The sequence below is a fragment of the Dasypus novemcinctus genome, chromosome 25 (assembly GCF_030445035.2).
Source record: "Dasypus novemcinctus isolate mDasNov1 chromosome 25, mDasNov1.1.hap2, whole genome shotgun sequence".
NCBI lineage: Eukaryota > Metazoa > Chordata > Mammalia > Cingulata > Dasypodidae > Dasypus > Dasypus novemcinctus.
This window is the reverse complement of record NC_080697.1, coordinates 51,861,427-51,882,320: the sequence shown is the minus strand read 5'-3', so window position 1 is coordinate 51,882,320 and position 20,894 is coordinate 51,861,427. Positions and strand designations below refer to the sequence as shown.

Here is a 20,894-nt window from a genome sequence, read left to right as displayed (position 1 = left end):
GAAATAGGTTCAGAACTACAGAAGATTAACTAGGAGAAAACAGAGAAAACTGGCATTCTGAAATTCAAAGAAGAAAATGACAGTTTAATATTGACTCGTTTATTCAACCATCCCTGTGTTCTATGAGCAGTGGAACAAAATACCATATTAGACACCATAGAAACACAGCAATGCTCCTTTCAAAAGTTCATATGTTGGACTTCCAGTTGACCAAGATAGCAGTGTCAGATAAATCAGGGTGCAGTTCCCCCAAAGAATCTTGTAACAATTAGCAAAAACTGGTAGAGACACCTCCTCATAACACTAGACTCCAGAATGTGAAAAGGGTTGTAAGTTGAAAAGGGTCACCAGGGATAAGAATATCACTATAAGCTGATGAAGGGATCAATTCAACAAGAAAACACAACAATTATAAATATATAGAGACAACTAATGGAAGAGTCCTTAACTGTATGAAACAAATATTGACAGATCTAAAGGGAGAAATACAGGGTTCTATATTGATACCATTAGACTTCAGTGTACTACTTCCAATAATGGATAGAACATCTAGGCAAAAGATGAAGAAGGAAATAGAAGACTTGAATGATACTCCAAACCAACTAGACATAACAGATGTGCATAGAACACTTCATCCAACAGCAGCAGAATACATACATTTCACTAGTGTGCATGGATCAGCATCCAGGATGGACAATATGCTAAGACAAAAAACAATTCTCAATAAATTTAAAAATACTGAATTCATATAATATGTCTCTTCCAACCACAATGGAATGAAAGTTGAAAGCAATAACAGAGAGAAAACTGTGAAATTCACAAATATGTGGAAATTTTAAAGAAGAAATCACAAAGGATATTAGAAAATCTGTTGAGTCAAATGAAAATGAAAGCACAACATACCAAGATGTGGATGAAGCAATGGCAGTGCTAGAGGGAAAAGTATATGTCCAAATGCTTATATTTAATAAAAAAGAAAGATCTCAAGTCAGAGACCTCATTTCACTAAACTATTAAAGAAAAATAGATCATAAAAAGTTTTGGAGGTGACGTGGAGAAATAGAAGCACTCGTTTTCATTCATTGTTGGTGGGAATGTAAAATGGTGCAAACTAAGTTAAGTACAGAATTGCCATCTGACCTGGCAGTCTCACTTCTAGGTATATACCCAGAAGAACTGAATGCAGGGACTCAAATATTTGCACACAGACGTTCACAGCAGCATTGTTCATACTTGCCAAAAGATGGATGCAACCTCAGTGCCTATCCGGCACAGAACAGATAAATAAAATGTGGAATACACATATGATGAAATATTATTCAGTCATAAAAGGGAATGAAGCTCTGATATATGCAACAACATGGATGAACCTTGAAGACATAATGCTGAGTGAAGTAAGTCAGACAAATAAGAATCTTCATGACTTGTGACAAATGACCCACTCTACTGCAAAATGTTAATAACAGGGAAAACTGTGTGGGATGGGAGTACATAGGTACTCTGTATTTTCTATATGATTTTCCTATAAAATTACAACTTCTCTCATAAACACAATAAAAAATAAAATTTAAAAGTTCATTTATAACTTAGAATAATCACATAAAATTATCCTAATATTAAATGACTAGAGTTATATTAGATTGGCGTAGTCAGATGCTTGTACTACAAAGCTCCTCTCTACGTCTATTTAAAAATGGGCAAAATTCTTGCTATTGGAATTGGATAACTCTTGTCATTGTTAAATGTTAGTAGGTATTGCACAGTTTGTAGAGTTGTCTTCTGACTATGTTTATCCCAATCATAGCTTTGTCAGATCGGGGTTGTGTCAGATTCAAAAGCAGGCAAAACGAAAATAGGGAGTGAATAAATGAGGCTATACTGAATTAATCCCTTTACCTCATACTAAAGAGTTCTTAGTGTTTATCCCACTCATATCTTTGTCAGATCGGGGTTGTGTCAGATTCAAGTGTAGGCAAAACAAAAATAAGGAGCAAATAAATGAGGCTATACTGAATTAATCCCTTTACTGAAATTCCAAGTGATGCTGCAATTTTAATACATTTTGCCCAATGTCACTGAAACCAATGTTTGGTTTGGTTTTTACCTTGGCAGTCAGAAGCAGCAGTGTTCCTTGGGGGATTTCGGTTATAGCTGTTTCTCTTCACTCGAAGGTGGCATTGCCTGAGCCCCTGCCTCTCCAGCTCTCTGGGGCTTTAGGGCTGTTGTTTCCATCCTGAAGGTGCCAGCCAGTCATCCAAATTAACAGACGTGGAAATGATAGGAGATGTGGAGTGTTAGAAAGTTTGTGAATTGGCTTGGCCTGTCAATGCAGGACCCTGCTTGCCTCCTCCAGAAGTTCAGCTCTCATCTGTGGAAAGCGTTTTGAATGAAAATGCTTTTCAAGTTGCTTTTGCTGAGACTGAAGCAGTGCTTCCTGAATTTCAAAGTGTTCTTCTTTGTCTATGATCTGTGTTAGTGGCCTCAGCGTGAAGAGTGTTTTTTGACACTAGGCTTCCAGTGGCACAGGTAAAGTAGCTGGACCCAAACTCAAAGATAGGTTGCTCGAGGGAGCCAAACATGATTTCAAAACCCAGAGAAAGGTGGCCCTGCATCAATTAGAAATTTTGTTTTTTCAAAATGTAACCAGTCATACTTCCCACCTATTAGAATTTTGTTTTTTATGTTTCAGACAGACTCTTTAACTATCGCAAAAATCCACTGTCCAAGCAAACCAGTGACTAAACAGACACACATAAAATACATGCAAACTAACTACCTGAATTAACAACCAGAGAAGAAGTTTCAAATAAATGAGATTCAGCACTCTGCTTATTTCCTAGCAAAATAGGAGATTTACCAGGTAATTTGAAAAAGATTAATGTAGCCCTGGAAAATATTTTGAGATAAAGAAAAATTAGTTATACTCATATGTATTTTTTCAGATGAACTCTTTCATATATACTATTTGAGAGAATATTAATAAAAAATGTAATTAAATATGGGTTTATGGGGAAAGAGAAAGGGTATGTGCCATTGTTACAATGGCAGTAAGTTAGAATTTTATGAAATGTAGATTATAAGGAGTTGAAGATGATTAATCAGTCATGACTAGGAAAATTTTGAAAACAATTTTCCTATTGGACCCTTTTTAATGGCTAAGAGTGTTAGAAGTCTCTTAATTCTTCCTAATATTTTCTTTGTATCAAGGAAAAGAAGCAATATATAGGTCTATTTTAATAGTGAATCATAACAGAGGGGACGCATGCCAATATGCCATAGCCACGGTATCAGGTAACTTTTAACCTAGTGTTTGAGATGGATGCAGTAGCAACTCTGATACGAGAAAGAATGCAGTAGAACAAAATACAGATGCAAGCATATGTGCTCCAAGTTCACAAGAAAATAAGACATAGATGAAAGTAAGAAACGGATGCTGGAGAGGCAAATGAGAGCATCTCTTGTAGTACTTAACATTAGTCACACAGAGGAAGCCCTCGAGGTCCTCAGGTGAGCTGAGAAATGCCTGAGGTCTCAGCTGGCAAGGGGCACAACTGGATTCAAATCCTTACCAGTTTGACTCCAAAGTTCATGTTTATAATGGCTATATCATGGTAGAGATAGGCTACTGAGGGGGAAACCAAGAAGTTTGTCTTCCACAAAGAGACTCTAGACGTTCCTTGGCCTCGCTCCAGAGCCTTGTATGCAGAGGGGTCTTGATTCCTGTCATGACATGTGTGAGACTCAGATTCACAATCGTAGACAAAACCAGCTGGGGAAACAGCAGCTGCGACGTCAAAGCCAAGGACTCTGTGGACTTTTGTAATGAGTTAGGGGCTGTGTGTTTCTATTCTGGACGTTTCCAGTAGTTGGGCAATGAGACATGAGTTGCCAATGAGATTCAGATGCGTCGGAGGGGATCCAAAGCTACTGAGACAGCTTCAGCTCTGAGCTCCGGACTGGCAGTAGTGTTGTGGAGCATCCTGCAAGCTGGTTGAGCAAGGCATGTGCAGTGTATAAAGTGTTTCAAGAATTTTGTTTAAAAAAAAATAATAGACTTGTTTCAGATTCTTGAAATGGGCTAGAATAAGGCTTGATGTTATCCCAAGATGAAGGAAAAAAATGATTTTTGCAATATCTAACAGTGTGTATTGGTGAAAGTATCAAAGAGGAAAAATAGTTACTTATTCAGAAATTCAATTTCATCTTGCATTTTCCATCTTTCCCCATTTCTTTATTGGCAGTCATGGAGTTTTTGCTCTGTGTGCATTAATTATAGAAATCTATGTATTCAAAAATACTTGTTCTTTAAAAGAAAAACAATAACCTGATGTTGAGATTCCTCCATGTCTAGTGCCAACCGTTAGTTCTTCTGAATGGTCAAGTGATTTAGGAAACTAAGAACGTGTTTCCCTGTTGGCAGCCCTTAGACACCTATCTTCACAGGTAACTGTGAAACTATACTAGAACGGAGAATTAGGGACAAGAATCAGAGGTTTCGTTTTCCAGCCTAGGTTGTTCGGCCAAGATTTGTAGCACCACAGTATGATTCTATGTCACATATGAAACTGTTCCTTCCCCCTGCTAACGTCATATCTAAAATGACCTGAGGAGGAGATTTCTGGGGTAGGTTGCGACAACTCTTCAGTCTAGGGAGGGGGAAAGTGTACCAAGTGGCTAAAGCCACATTCAGAGTTGGCCTCATTATTCTATGTCTTGAGTGAAGAAGTGTAAAAATGAGATACCACAGAGAAAATGCTGTCGCAGTTGGTTGTCACCTGACTGTTTTGTCTTGCAGTGTTCTGAGAGTTCACTTTTGTTGTTTTTTAACTTACACCATGATAATTATCATATTACTTGCCTGTCTGGCCCATTTACCAGGCGTCAGTTCTGAGTAACTCCCTGATACTTAGTCCTTATGTTTCAGAGGACAGGTTTTATCATGTTGTCTCCCAAATAATCCTCTCTGCTTCACCTTTGGGTTAATCCCTAATACCTGATATTCCAAAGTCCTGGACATTCCTGTGAATCTCTCAAATCCCTTTTGTTTGAACAGGACTCCCTTGCATCATCTCTAACAAGTTCTATCATCCCCCTCCCCCTTGCTCCTTCCATGACACTGAACAAACTTTTCCATTGTTTTACCTGAATCCTACATTATCCCTTTGGACTTCATGGATATTCTGGGTATAAAAGCAGGAAGCTGCCCGATTTGACCCAATTAGGCAACTCACACTTGGCAGACCATAATGCCAATGGGAAGTCATTGTGTGTGAGAAGATAAGAACAGCATCTTCTTACCATGCTTAACTTTCTATCATCTTAGGGATGTGTTTTAAGAGTTCACTGTTGTTTTTTTAACTTACACCATGGGCAACAATAAAAGTATAAAAACTATTTTAAATGAATTATTAAGACTCTGGTATAGGCACTTCAAAAATTAATTTTCATTTTGTGAAATGGGACCTGAGTTGGGCCATAAATGTGTGTTTAAAGTTACGTATTCTACTTATTCAGTCAGTGTGTATAGACCACTTGTTAGATGCTAGGCACTGTAAGAGCTAGGAAGACAGTGAGAGAAGACAGACTTCAAGTCTCATAAGAAAGACTAGCATTAAACAAATAATTGCCTAAATGATTCAGTCATCACTATTTGAAAATATCTTCAAAGGAATAGTACAAGGTCTCATGAGAGAACATACCAAGGGAAGCGACCTCAAGCAAGCCTGAGGTCAGATCAGGCTTCCCTGAGAACAGGGCACATAATCTGAAATCCAAAGGATGACTAAGAAAAGAAAAGGGGGTGTGCTAATCCCCAATCAACAGAACAGTTGTGTAAAGACTCTTGGCAAGGAAAGGCCCATGGTGCTTTAAATGGAGGACTAGACACAGTCTACTATATCTGAGTGTAGAAAGAAGGGAGATGCACTAGGTAAGACTGGGAAGATGAACAAACTGCCCTGGAGGAAGGGAAGAGAGCTTGAAAGGTTAGAAATTATTTTTGGAAGAAGCATAGAACATATGATGGTGTATAGAGAAAGCTAAAGATGATGGCTAAAGTCATAAGACTGGATAAAGTTTCTAAGAAGTAAGAGTGTGCACTAATTATGGAACCTTAGAAAGTGCCTGGAGGAAAGAAAGTTGGAAAGAGAAAAATTGGGGTCAAGGAGAAGGCAATCATGTGAAGGTACAGTCATGAATGCCATGCCCATTGAAAGAAAAGTCACATAGAAAATACTAGTTTTGATTAAAAGAAGACCTTTATAACTCAAAAGTCTTCTATAATATGCTTTTAGAAATTTTATGGTTGATTTTTGTTTATTTGTGTGGTTTTTTTGGTCAAAGGGCATATATGTATGCATAAAATATTTTTATTTAATTTCCATAAATATTTGTATGTAAATATGTATATGTACATATATGTGTATGTTTATATATATGTGCATGTGTGTGTATACACACATGTAGAGAGATAGATATATTGAATAGATACGGTACATGCCCACACATAACTCTTTTCATTTTCTTCCAAGATAATTTTTTAAAATTAATTTATTGAAGTACATCAGTCATACATAAACATACATAAAACAATAAATATATAATAATAGTTGTGAACTTAAAAAACACATATATAACATCATACAGGACTCTCATAACTCACCCTACCAATAACTTGCATTGTTGTTAAACCTTTTTAACTAATGATTAAAGAGTATTGTCAAAATATTACTACTAACCAAAGTATTTTTCTCCCAACCAACCCTATTGTTATTATCTTTATATCATTTATATATGAACATACATAAACAATTAAGTGTATAGTAACTTTAAAACTGGCTTTTACTTCCTTTGTAACTTTCCTCAATGTCAAAAACAAGATTTGGAACGCTGGTATAAACTCTTTCATAAGATAGTTAATTTCACTTGTAATATAAATAGCATGCAATTAGTAATATGACATTTCAGGAACTCTTTGGTTGATCAGATTGTCCTGTTTAATTTTGACAAAAGAGATTACTGAAACCCCACCCTATGAATTATCTTGACTACTTGCCCACACAAACACAAGAAAAGATAACACAACTTCCATTTGACTTGTTCCCCAAATTGACCAGAACTCAGGCTATTCCAGGTAATACATTTATTAAACAAATAGGCTCCCTCATCTCCTTAGGGAGGCTAGATAATTTAAAGTCTTCTGGATTTTATTAATGCTTTCCAATTCCTTAGTCATCATAGTTAAAGAGGTTTAACTACACTGAACCCCCCTGAGATTTACATGATGATTTTCTAAAGACATAAAAAAATCTGACAACGTCAGAGACATATTCAAAAAAAGCTATTTCAAAATCTTTAGCATTCTCCAATGCATTTTAGAAAAATTATATTGATAATTTGATTCTCTTTTTCAAAATACGTCAGTAAAATACATGAGTCATAGATCCAGGGCTGTAAAGTTAGAAGAATTATTTCCTCAGCTCTTTATATTACATATGAGAAAAGTGAGGCTAAGGGAGGTTAAGTGAAAAAATAAGTTATGGGTTATTATAAATGGAATCCTAAAATTTATGGCAAAGCTCTTTGGAGAAAGTGGAACAGAACTGGCCTGGCCTGTCTTGGCTCCAAGGAGATTGCCGTAACATTAAGTATCCCGTAAGTTCTAAATTTATTTTCGTAGCTAACAGAAGCAGACACCTTGCTCGGATTTTTGAAAGAAATGAATTTATTAGCAGATTGCTTAATTTGACATTTTTGGGAGAAAAATAAAGTGAGAATTATCAATTCCGTTACTCATGTCTAAAGGGACTCTTCAATATTTGCACTGGACAGCCTGATGGACTTTGAAACCTAATTGGAAATGCTCCAGAGCCGAACATTCCCTGAGGAAGAGCTTTTTATGCCCTATTACTTTTAGGAGCTCTTCCCTCTACCTTGTCTTTTAAACACAAATCTTTTTGGTTCATTACTCGATTGCACTGGGAAAGTATCATTTATTTTTATATGTGTAGAAAAAGTCTTTCACACATATACAAAAACGTTTTATTTGTGTACCCAAAGCCTTTTGTTTGGCGACTACTACTATTTGCTTTTTTCTCATGAAAATGATTGTGCATCATATGTTAATTCTCCCCCATCTGCTCCATTATCCATGTCTCGCTTCCCAAACTCCTTACATTTTATAAAACCAAATCCAGCAGCCTTAAAACAAATATTCCTAATAACTTCAGAGGACTTCTAGGAAATTGCAAACAATGATAGATGTTTGCTCACTGATAATTATACAAAGCATTTATGATGCACCAAATTTCTAAGATTATTATTAGATATAGAGCAAAGACAGTCTACCACATTTCCTTTCCTTCTAGACTGTTTTAGATTCAAAATAAGATATATTTATTAAAAGATTGTGTTACCATATATCCCACAGAACCTCATACTTTTTAATTAACAATTTTGGGGATCTTTGTATCTTCAAAAAGAAAAAGAGAAAAAGATTGTGTTCATTTTCTACTGCTGCTCTAGCACATTAACACAAACTCAGGGGCTTTAAACAACACAATTTATAAGCTTACACTTCTGTTGGTTAGAAGTCCAACACTGGTCTCACTGAACTAAGACCAAGGTGTTGGCAGGACCATTCTCCTTTCTGGAGGCTCTTGTGAAGAATCTCCAGCTTCTTGAGGCTTGGCTCATGGTCTCCAGTCTCCATTTTCAAGGTGCTCAGCAGCAGGTGCCATCCTTCTCACCATGTGTCCCTTGACCTTCAGTGGTTACATCGTCACTCTGACTCTTTTCTTCTGTCTCCCTCTCACACTTCAAAAGGCCCTAGTAATGACATTGGGCCCACCCTGAAAATCCAGGACAATCTCCCCGTCTCCCCAGGTCTATCGTACCTGCAAAGTCCCCACAGTTTCTGAGGATTAGGACAAAAGGACGCGGATCTCTCGGGGGACATTTTTCTGCCCACCACGGAAGTATTGACTTGAACTCTTTGCCTAGAGAGTGGATCTAAATCACCCCAATTCTTAGAAAACTCACGATATCATCTACTAGTTGGTATAGTAATATGCTTCCTCTAAGTTTATAAAAAAGCAGCACTTGACTTCATAACAAAGTCTTTTTGTTAAATGACAGTTCACTGTAAAATTAACCCCAACCCTCTGAAAGGTGGCATGAAAACATAAAGCTAAGGATAGGTTTTTGATAGCACCAAGTGAAAGGAAAAAAAGAGGGTGCGATATTCGTTTAATTCACTTGGCCAAATCAAGAAATGCATGCACATAAATCTACTCTGGAAGGTGACTCATTTGCATGGTTTGGCTATAACCAAGAAATGAATTATATGTAATTGTTACAATACCTTCCCACTTGGTTCCGTAAAAAGGAAAAAAAAAAAAAGAAATCTGTGCCAAAATAATGGGTTTTTTGAAACTTTATTGACACTAAGTAGATATACATCATCTAATTACCTTCCTGCTCAATATTTTTACAAAGTGCCCACAGACACTAAAGCACAGGTCAGCAAACCAAATCTGTCTCCTGAACTGCAAATGCTTTTTTACATCTTTAAGACAGCTTAAAAAAATCAAAAGAATAATATTTTGTGATGCATAAAAATTATAGGAAACTCAATTTCTACGTCCATAAAAACGTTAGTGGAGCACAGCCTCTCCCTTCCATTTACGTATTGCCTTCGGCTGCTTGCATTGCAGCAGCAGAGCAGAGTCGGCGCAATAGAGACCACATGTCCCAGAAAGCCTCAAATATGTATGCATCTGGCCTTTTTTTTTTTAAAGATTTATTTATTTATTTTATTTCTCCCCCCTGCCCATTGTCTGTTCTCTGTGTCTATTTGCTGCGTCTTCTTTGTCCGCTTCTGTTGTTGTCAGCAGCATGGGAATCTGTGTTTCTTTTTGTTGTGGCATCTTGTTGCGTCAGCTCTCCTTGTGTGCAGTGCCATTCCTGGGCAGGCTGCACTTTCTTTCACACTGGGTGGCTCTCCTTACGGGGTGCACTCCTTGAGCGTGGGGCTCCCCTACACGGGGACACCCCTGCATGGCAGGGCACTCCTTGCGTGCATCAGCACTGCGCATGGGCCAGCTCCACACGGGTCAAGGAGGCCCAGGGTTTGAACCGCAGACCTCCCATGTGGTAGACGGACACCCTAACCACTGGGCCAAGTCCTCTTCCCGCATCTGGCCTTTTGCACTAAGCATTTGCTGACTCCTGTACTAAAGCAAAACGGACATTCTTGTGGACAGATATTTGTAAAATGTGGAGATAAGGAGAGGAGTTGTTTATAATCATACTATTGTTGGTATGCAAGGAAAATGTGATTTCACCCAGGTGTGAGATAAGAACCACTGAAAATAATCTAATTAAGGAAAAAAAAACTGTGTTTTTAAAATAAAGGACAAGTCATCTTGGGGTTTTGTTATTAAAATTCCAGGGGAGCAGATATAGCCCAAGGGATTGAGTGCCTGGTACCTCCTAAACACAAGCAAATGAACAACAAGCAAACACATGAAAAGACCAACTCAGGAGGTGATGTGGCTCAGTGGCTGAGCACTGGCTTCTCACATGCAAGGTCCTGGGTTCAATTCCCAGCTCCTGTACTTTAAAAAAAAAAAAAAAAGTGAGTGAGTTAGATACATGGAGGGTTTAGAAACCAGAATTTACTTGGAAAAGAGATATGTGACCTATTTTAAAGAGAATTTGTAACAAAAATCTTACCAGGAAAACAAACCTTAAAATAAGATAGTAGAATGATGAAATGCTTCTTGGAGTCAGCTATGTCACACTGTCACCAGTCAGTGCTACATAAATCTAAGCAAATAGGCAGATCTAAGCAGTGCATTTTTCTCTCACAGAAGATTATTTCAAACAGTGACATAAACACTGTTGCAATTTGTTACAGTTGAGGTTTGCTTTTAACTTTAAATGGATACTGCACATTTTTAAACCTGAGAATTGAAATTGAGCGCCCTGACATCACAAAGCTTGACAGCATATATAATTTGTTGTTGCTTTTCCTCCAGATAATTGATTAAGTAGAGAAATGCTCTAAGTAGCCAACTTGTACAGCAAATCCTGTGTATAGCATAAGATCCCAGGTTTGACCAGGAGCAGTTCCAGTGCTCACAGGCCAGCCCAGAGAGGGCTCTGCAGTCCCTTAGGGTTTCAGCTAGAAGAGAACTGGTTGAACCTTACACATCATCTTCTAAAAATAGATGAGGCAAACTGGTAAAATAAAAATAAAATAAAAATAGATTAGGCAACCAAGATGCAAAATAATTAGTTGTAAAATGGTTAATCACATAATGTTCTTTTAAAAATGTGCTTTAGGATATTTGTATGACTATATATAAATACATACTCTCTTTCAAACCTGTGAAGTTGGTATTTTCACATCCATTACACAAACTGAGAAACAGGTTCAGAAAAGGTAACCCAACCATGGTACTAGCTAATAAAAATTGGAGCAAGCACATAAAGATACATTTGAAGATTCTCAATCCAATGATATTTATACCACTAGCGAAAACTTAATTTTTCAATTGTACTTCTAACTGCCAGGAGCTTTACTATTGAGAAAGCACTTCTCCTTAGTAGAAACACAAAGATTTCAATTCATCATAGTAAGAATTAAATTACTCTATCATCTCTGTCTACTAAACTACCCATTTTAAAGTGGACTGGAAATTTTAAACAGCAGAAGCAGAGATAGACTGTATCTTATTTTTAAAAGACTTAATTGGGTTTAATGTAGTACTTTACCAAAACATAATTATATTCCATTTCAAATCTCTTTGGCAATACTCATCATCAATTTCATATGCACTCCTCTTCTTTTATTTTGTTAGGAAAGGCCCATGCTGTGAATTCTGCACATAAATGGGACCGGAAATATGGCATGCTATCAGACAAGTTAAATAGTTTATTTGCCTCTACTTCAGATTAAAGAGACTTGCCAAGAGTTCAAATTCTAAAAAGCAGAATTTTTCATTTGACTTTTTTTTTTCATTTTTAGTAGTTCATTGTGAACTCTTAGTAGGAAGATTGAGGTCCTCATGAAAAGAAATGAGATGAGAAGAATATCATCTTCTTTATCCATCATTAATGCCAAGGAATCAAAACGTCAAATACTTGTGAAAGTCTTCATTCCCTCCAGGATAAATATAGCATTTTACTTGGGCAAAAATAAAATTACCTGAATCATTTTAAGTCTTAAATGCTAGTTAATGGATGACCTGTGTTTTAAGCATCTCAAAAATGAAGAGTGTCAGTGGCCAATTTTAGAAGCCGGTTTGATATAAGACATTTGCTTTGTTGGTTGACAAGGGAGATATTTTGTTTCATTTCTCTCTCTTCCAGGCTGACTGGAATGAACCTTCCTTCTCCTGTTATCAGTAGCAAGAATTGGTTACGACTCCATTTCACATCCGACAGTAACCATCGGCGCAAAGGATTTAATGCTCAGTTTCAAGGTAAGAATGGTCTATTTTACAAGAAAAAAAGTAGTAGAAGTCATTCTCCTCCTTTCCAACCCTGGTATTTTAGGATTCTCTTGCTAAGGATGGACTAAGAGATATATACTTGAAAATACCGTTATCTCTTACATGAGCTGGTAACTTTGGAAATTATATGCAACTAATGACTTATTAGTAAGGCTTTAATATTTAATATTATTACAGTACACATTATTTTTTTTCTGGAAATTTTGCTAGGTTTTAATATAGATAGATAGAAAGATAGAGTACTGATCAATATATATCTAACCAATAAATATCCAAATTGGTCTGGTTATTTTCTTTTCTTCATAAGCTAAGAAAGGCATAGCATATAATGTACATGGAAATGCATAAATTCATCATAGTATCACCTTTATCCTAAAACATCATCATACAACATAAATCCAATTACCTGATTGAGTTATTTACATATACGTAAACCTCAAAAGAAAGGTGCTAGATTGTTTAGTAGCTGAGCAAAAAGCAGGATCTTTAGTTCATTAATATATAGGTTTGATTCTGAAACTTTCTCTTTGTACCTAATTCCTAAAGTTTATGCCCAGATAGTAAAGCATCATTTCCTATATCATTCTAATAATCAATAATCCTTATTAATATAGGGAAAAGGATTCAATCCAGTTAGGGGCTTATTGAAAATCATTCTATTTGTGCTTGTAGATAAAAAAAATGAGTGTGCCAGAAAGGAGCCCGACTTTCTAAAGCAAGGTGACTTCTCAAACAAACTTCCCAAGCTACCCCAAATCATGGCCATGGTTGTGATTAAGGCAACAGGACTAAGCACCTGCCACAGGCAAGTCAGGATATCAAGTTGACACCAAAACAGGGAAATAATAACAACTCCTATGCCCCAGAAATTAGTAAATCAGAAAGTCAGTATGTAAACAGTTCTCCCAGAAGGCTGAACACAGGGGATATCATTAGAGCCACTTAAGGAGACTTCAATAATTTTGCAACAAAGTGGTTTAAACATAGCTTATCTTAAACACATTTTAAAATCCATAACTCTTTTGTTGTATCTCTTTGGACAATAAGTAGAAAAATAAGAGCAATTTGCAGGAAATTAAATGCAGATTGTGCTGAAGAAACATACATACATGAAGTAGGTTTTTATACATACTTATTTCCCGGGGCATGAAAAGCTACCCAGCACTCGCCTGCCGTAGAATCCAGGGAGCAATTTTTTCCACTAAAATATATTTCATATATCATCAAGAGCATTGTTCAACTCATAATTCTTTCTGATATTTCTAGAAAGCTTTCACCTTTATCTGCTTTGATGGCAAATATACGACCCTGAAGTTTCACTCTCTTATAGGATTCACATCAATTAACTTTCCTTATCCTGGAACCTAGGCAAGGGTGCTCTGTTCTTTTCCCATACCTGCCTTTACCTGCCTTCACCTTTTAAGGCTGTATATGCCCTTCTGTAGTTACAATTAAGTGTGTTAAGGTGTCACAGAGGGCCAGAGTGGGTGGGTGTGAGAAGCCCTCTCTGCCATCTAGTGGGAAATTCTGATGTTTCTCTACATTAAACCACATCTGTGGATATATCTACCCCTGTTTTAAAAAATCATAAACCAGCATTTAGGATGTCCATTGATCCATAGTATATTAAGTTAGGTAGCTTTATATAACTGTTTCAAAATACTTAATCGATTTTCTCTAGGAGCCCTCATTAAATGATACGCATTGTGCACCAGAAAAATTTCTAAGCATTGTCCCTGAAAGCTGATCAGTGACATTTATATTAGTGAATGCAAAAAGAAAAAAAAAAAAAAAAATAGAATAGCAAAAATTTAGATGTTCAAAGTTGGGATTTTAGAAAAATGGTCCAAAAATACAAAAAGGGGTAAGCATTACTCAACAGTAATATATCAGAAAATCTCTTCAGGCTGACTTTCAACTTCAACTCCAAGAAAAAACACTGTGAGAAGGCTATCAAAATGTTTAATTAGCACTTAGGACTCATCTAACAAGAAGCTTCAGGACTGGGGGTGCTTGTGGGCAGGCCATCTGAGGAAGACGCTGCTCAGTCCCGGATGTCACTGTTTTAAGAAAGAAACCTGTATGATGACGAGGAAAGCTCAAAATGGAGCTTGAGGGAACGTAGAAGGAGCATGCAGAATGCTGTGCAGAAAGGCACTGCGTTTATCTTTCTGGTTCCAGAGGGCTGAACTCTCACCAGTGAAGAGACCCTCTAGGGTGGCCATTCCTGCTGATTCTAGGGTAATGGCCAGGTGAGTCGAAATAACCCTACGCTGTCAGAAGGCAGCAGACAGAGCAATGTGCAGGGGAAGACCGGGTGCCCAGTTGTGACCCTGTCAGCCAAGCCACCAGCTATCCCAAACCGGCTGACTTTTGTTTCTCTATAAGGTACCGTCTTGACTTTAGAACAAGGAGGCCCCAACTTTGTGTGTCCTGAAGGCAAATGGGAAATATGGTTGTCGCGTAGGAAAAAGTGATAGTCATCTAAATCTTTTCCTGTGCCTGGTTCCAGGAAGCCCCGATGTTTATTTTACTTTTATTTAAACCAAACAAGTTATTTTAAAAATTTGCTATTGCTATTACCACCAGAAGTAGATGAACTCTCTAGAAAATCAAGAAAAACAATAGCAATAGCAGTGGAAACTTATGTAGTGATTACCAAGTGGTACTGCCCTCTTCTCTCCAATATTCTGTCAAGGAATCCACCTCTTAGGTGTTTTGGTGGAGAAGGGGAACTTTTTTAAAACATTTCTTTGATTATTGCCCTTTTGACATTCGTGTGGTCATATTTTTCATGTGTGGTCAATCTTAAGAACATAAAAATCCCATCAGTATTACTTGGAATAAATGTGACTGCAAATTATTTGTAATTACTCTGAAAACCCTTTTGTTTCCTAAGCTGCTAAAACAGCCCTCTGTGGTATCTTTCAATGAGAAACACTGCTCCTTTATCCAACTGTCTGATGCATGGGTAGAATTTTTATGACTTCTAAAAACAAAGAATATGTTATTTTTAACTTGGTGCTTTCCATGGTCAAATAAACAGTCACCACCACAAAATATTCTTTCCTCTCTTTCCTTATGTTTTTAACTTTTATCCTTAAATTCTTTTTTCTATGAATCTTATTCTTCCTTTTATGGATTTTCCTTCTTCAGTTATGTTATCAAGCTATGCTAAAAATAGCAATTAGGTTTATTGACAAGTAAAGCTACTCTATAGTTGCTCCTACTAAAATATGGTCACTTCTATCTTTTTTTTTTTTAATTGATACATATTAGTAAAGCATAAATCCATCCAAAGTATACAATCAATGGTATGTGATATAATCACATAGTTGTGCATTCATGACTTCAATCATTATTAGAACATTTTCATTTCCAGTAATAATAATAATAAAACAACCAAAAATCTTCTCCTCTCAATCTCTTTATGCTTTCCTTGCCATATATAGCTGCTATTCTCTTTCTGTCTGTCTAGTTTAATTGTATTTACATTTTGTAAAAACAGTCTTATATATGCAATTAGCACTTAAAATAACATTGTGAACAAAAGGTGCAAATGCAATAAAAGTCACTTGATATATCTGCAGTAGCTGCTACATATATTGAGCTCTCATTAAATTGATAGATTTATGTAGGACACATTACTTCTTTAAATCAGCTGAAAATTGATTCCATTCTTTATGTTGCCTCCGTCATTAATTATAATTAAACAAGTGCCTTGTTAGCATAATCCATCATCTAGGCATTTTTGATGTCTAACAGATGAATTTTTTAAAATATGTTAATCTCTAGCCATGAAGGTCTCCTTTCTAAGTAACTGTAAGTACTGAACTCCAGTTTTACATTTATTTACCTGGCTATTTATAAAAATACAATTTTCACAAAATGAAAGTCCAATTGATTTCTATAACTGATAAATCATTTCGAAAGAAAGTGTTTGTAATAAAGTTCCAGCTTCTATAGAGAACACACTATCTCATAAATCAAAGGGAGAACCTGCCTATGGCTTCAAGCCTGTGCTGACCCACATAGTTTTCTTGCTTTTTAGGTTATAGTTTTATACAGCTCAATTTTCCTTTTCATTTAAAATGAAGACCATTATATAAAGATGCATTTGGGATAACTGAAAGCCTCAAGTTCATCCTCACCAGATGAATTCAAATTTAGATCGAATGTGTGTTCTCCAATCTCTGATGCTCACCTCAGGGATGGTTGCAAAAGCTCCACCTAAGAGCTAAGTTCTAGTGTTGGTGCAGGTGTCTGTTTGCCTCCTTAAAAGAGTAGCTCTGTAAAATAGTAAAGGGCATTATCTAGCTCCCAGATATGCTTAACTAATATTTATTGAAGAAATGAAGGAGATTAACCATTCATACTATCTCTCAGGCCCCACAGATCACAGTCTGCAGAATTAGTGGGAAAACCCACAGGTGGCACTCCTGCCTGTTTTTTATAACACTTGACGACACTGACTTTTTCCTATGAAGGGAACCTTTTAAATAGCTAGATATGTAAAGCATTCTTACAATCAGAATAAATTAATGCGATATGATCATATAAATCCTAAGTAACTAATTCTTAAAATTTTAACCTTTACAGGAAAAATGTTTTAAATAGATTACATCTTTCAAACGGATCCAAAACAAATACCACTTTCCCTAAATATATGCTTAAGTTTCCCTCAAGACCATTTTCAACTTCTGTACTTTCAGTATTTTGTAAAAGAATCCCATTTATGTGTTCCAAGCAGCTTGTTCTTGCCATCAACTTTTTCATTAAATATTTATTACTAGACAACACCTTTTCTGTCTTGTGAATATTGTTGTCTTCCTACAGAAAATAAGAATAATTTTATCTACCTCACAGAATCATTGTGGATATCTAAAAATAATGAAAACAACAACAACAACAAAAAAAAAAAACCATGGCAAGTGTTTTACAAATTGCACTGAATTGTAAATGCATTCATTCTCCTTTGGTAATCCTTCTCATGTTTAATATCTTCCTAGCCCAAATTAACTGAAATGAACAACATTGCATTCCAAGTCTTAAAAGATATAAAGAAATTATAAATGGACAGAACATTCTTCTATACTTCTGGCAGTAGTCTGAATTGGTATAAACCACTGGGAAAACTATTTATAGCTGAACTTAAGTGTTCCCTAGAACCCAGCAATTTCACTCCTGGGTATGTACCCAACAGAAATGAGTGGATATGTGCAGCAAAAGACATACAAAGAATTCCCATAGAAGCTTTATTCATATTATCCAAAAACCTGAAATACCCTAAATGTCCATCCACAGCAGAACAACAACAAAAAAATTATGTACACTCACATAATGGAATACCAAATGTCTTAATTCGCTGCAGGGCTGCTAATGCAATGTACCAGAAATGAGTTGGCTTTTATCATGGGGATTTTATTTGGGGTAAAAGCTTACAGTTCCAAGGATATGAAATGCCCAAATCAAGGCTACATCAGAGATGCTTTCAACAGTAGTTGACCCTGGTGTGCTGCCATGTAGTGAAACAAGATGGCGGGTGATCTCTGCGGAAGTCCCTGTCTTCCCCTCGGGAATCCACCGTCTCCTGGAGCTCAGCTGTGTGCAGCCAGGCATGGACAGGGCTTGTCTTTCCAGGCCTCCTCTCTCAGTATCTCGGGACTTCTCTGCCTTTCTGCAGCTGTAGGCAAACCTGCAGTCCTCCCTTTCACATGGCCAGATCCAAATGGCGGCTCTCTTTTCCTGTGTCTCTCTGTGGTAATATCAGACCTAGCAAGAGGGCAGAGACCCCAGCTAGCTCATGCTGCACTGACACAGTCCAATCAAAATCAAATCCACACCCTCAGGAATGGATGAGCTGAAAAACATACCTTTTTGCATTTTGGGATTCACAAAAGAACTTCAAACTGTCACCCTAAGCAAAAATGAAAAAGGGCAAACGAATTCTACATGGAGCAACATTGATGAATCTCAGACATAATATTGAGTAAAAGAAACCAGAAAGAACAATTTCATACCAAATTCAAGAATCAGCAGGGAAACGGACTTGGCCCAGTGGTTAGGGCATCCATCTACCACATGGGAGGTCCGCGGTTCAAACCCCGGGCCTCCTTGACCCGTGTGGAGCTGGTCCATGCGCAGTGCTGATGCGCGCAAGGAGTGCCGTGCCACGCAGGGGTGTCCCCCGCATAGGGGAACCCCACATGCAAGGAGTGCGCCCCGTAAGGAGAGCCGCCCAGTGCGAAAGAAAGTGCAGCCTGCCCAGGAATGGCGCCACCCACACTTCCCGTGCCGCTGACGACAACAGAAGCGGACAAAGAAACAAGACGCAGCAAATAGACACAGAGAACAGACAACCGGGGGAGGGGGGGAAATTAAATAAGTAAATAAATCTTTAAAAAAAAAATTATATAAAAAAAAAAAGAATCAGCAAAACTGATTACATAGGTGTTCATAGTAACATATGTTTACCCATATAATATATATAATATAATTTAGTATAATGCATGAGTATATATATATTATACCTAAGTGAAATATTTTTATCAAAAAATTAAGGGCAGAAAAATCCCCTTTAAAAAATGGTAAGTTCTTTAGGACTTTTCTAATAGACAGAAACAGACAAAAGTATTCACAGAGTTCCTATCAAGTGTCATGGTGCTTTTGAAAGTCAAAGTTGAAAGAAAACTCATCTTACAGTCAAGGAAAGGGAGCTATTAAGTGATGTAGCCAACATCATACAATTTTTAAATGTCAGGAACAAAACATGAGTAGCATTTTCTGTCCTCTCTGTCCAATGCCATCCTTTCCAACTCTATTTCCTCCACTGACTTTTTGTAGTGATCTGACAATACCTAATCAGAACATCTTTTTGGGGGAAGATAGAGATTTTTTTCTCGTGAAATGGAAAGCCCAGTGAAAGGAATAACATTTAAGATACCTATAATTTATCCTAAACTTTATCTACTTCCTCAGATTGGCCTAGTTCAAACAGAAAAGTGACAGTCCACTGGGAGGATAGGTTTTAAAATAACATGGGAAGGGGCAGGAACAAGAAATTTGGATCATGAAGCATTAAATAAAAGAATAAATAGATCTATCAGTAAGTCAAGGGGAATATGAAGGTAGAAGGGGAAGTTGAAAAGAAGGGAAGAAAATGTATATACAAATCTGAAGCAGAAGGACAATGAAAAAACAAAAGGACAAGAGAAATGCTTTACAGCTAGCTAAGGGATATCCTTGATCAGCCGGGTTGAAGGTGACCTTGGCTGTAGTCCTATTCATGTGACACAAGCACGTGGAGAACTGTGGAAGCCCATTGGCAGTGTACCCTGCCCGCAGTGTTGAACCTATCACCTTCCATCCACCATGATAGCTCACAACAGATGATGTAAAAGAGAGAGAATGGGGATTGGACATAGAATACGTTGCTTCAACCCAGGCAATGAATGGATAACTGAGGGTTCCTGGCCCTTGATTTAAGTCCCGGTTCTATTGTATCTAAACCTACCTTCCCTGCATTTTCACAGGAATGATAATAATGATCACTTATGGATAGTCGGGTAGTTAAAGAGAACATACCTGTGAAACACCTAGCTTGGTGCCCAGAACAGTATTCCCACTGCATCTCATCAAATCTGTTCTGTTATCTCAAATTAGGGAAAATACCTGTCCTGCCCTCTGGCAGAGTTCATGTAGGAAATCTTATGATTGCTTTGTGGGATTGTATTATATTTATAAATTTCCTGGAAATCCTCAGGGTGCTATATTTTCTCGATTGCCTAGGTATGCTTCATCACTTAGATCCTCTCTACTCCTTTCTCTTACCCTGTTTCACTGGTCCCAAGCAGGATGGTCATTCATTATAAACCACTGCAAGGCTCATGTTGGAACTGAATGTTATTCAATTTCCTTATTGACTATCTACAAGGTGCTCTCTACTGTGCTAGGAAATGTGGAGCCTACACTGACAAGTAACATCCTCGCCCTTGGTGTCTACTGAAGACAGATGAACACATAAACTGGAGATTCACGTATTTTGGGAGAGAGGTTATTCACGGAATGCTATTGAATCAGACACACCTAGCCCAGCATACAAGGGAGTCAGAGAACAGTTGGAGAAGGTTTCCTAGGAGAAAAAATGCCTGAGACTGAGTTTAAATAGCCCAGCAACAAAAGGAGGAAACAGGGTTCTGCATAAAGAGTTAAGCAAAACCAAAGAGTCCTCATCACAAAGGTATGCTCAGGCAACTGCCTCTGTGATGGTTCCACACTGGGGTAGAGAGTGGGACACACAGGGTGATGAGAAGCAAAGCTGGTAAAGTATGGGCTGACTGTAGGAAGGCAGTTTGTGCCATCTTTAAAGACTTGGAC

The 20,894-nt window shown here is 37.3% G+C and overlaps 1 protein-coding gene across 1 annotated transcript in view; it reads left to right on the top strand.

Moving 5' to 3' along the window:
- Nucleotides 1-20,894, top strand: part of CSMD1 (CUB and Sushi multiple domains 1) — a 2,093,507-nt gene that overhangs the window by 1,211,178 nt on the left and 861,435 nt on the right. The window contains exon 6 of the mRNA XM_058288018.2: nucleotides 12,376-12,488. Coding sequence (XP_058144001.1) covers nucleotides 12,376-12,488 — 113 coding nt within the window. The remainder of the gene's footprint in view (nucleotides 1-12,375; nucleotides 12,489-20,894) is intronic.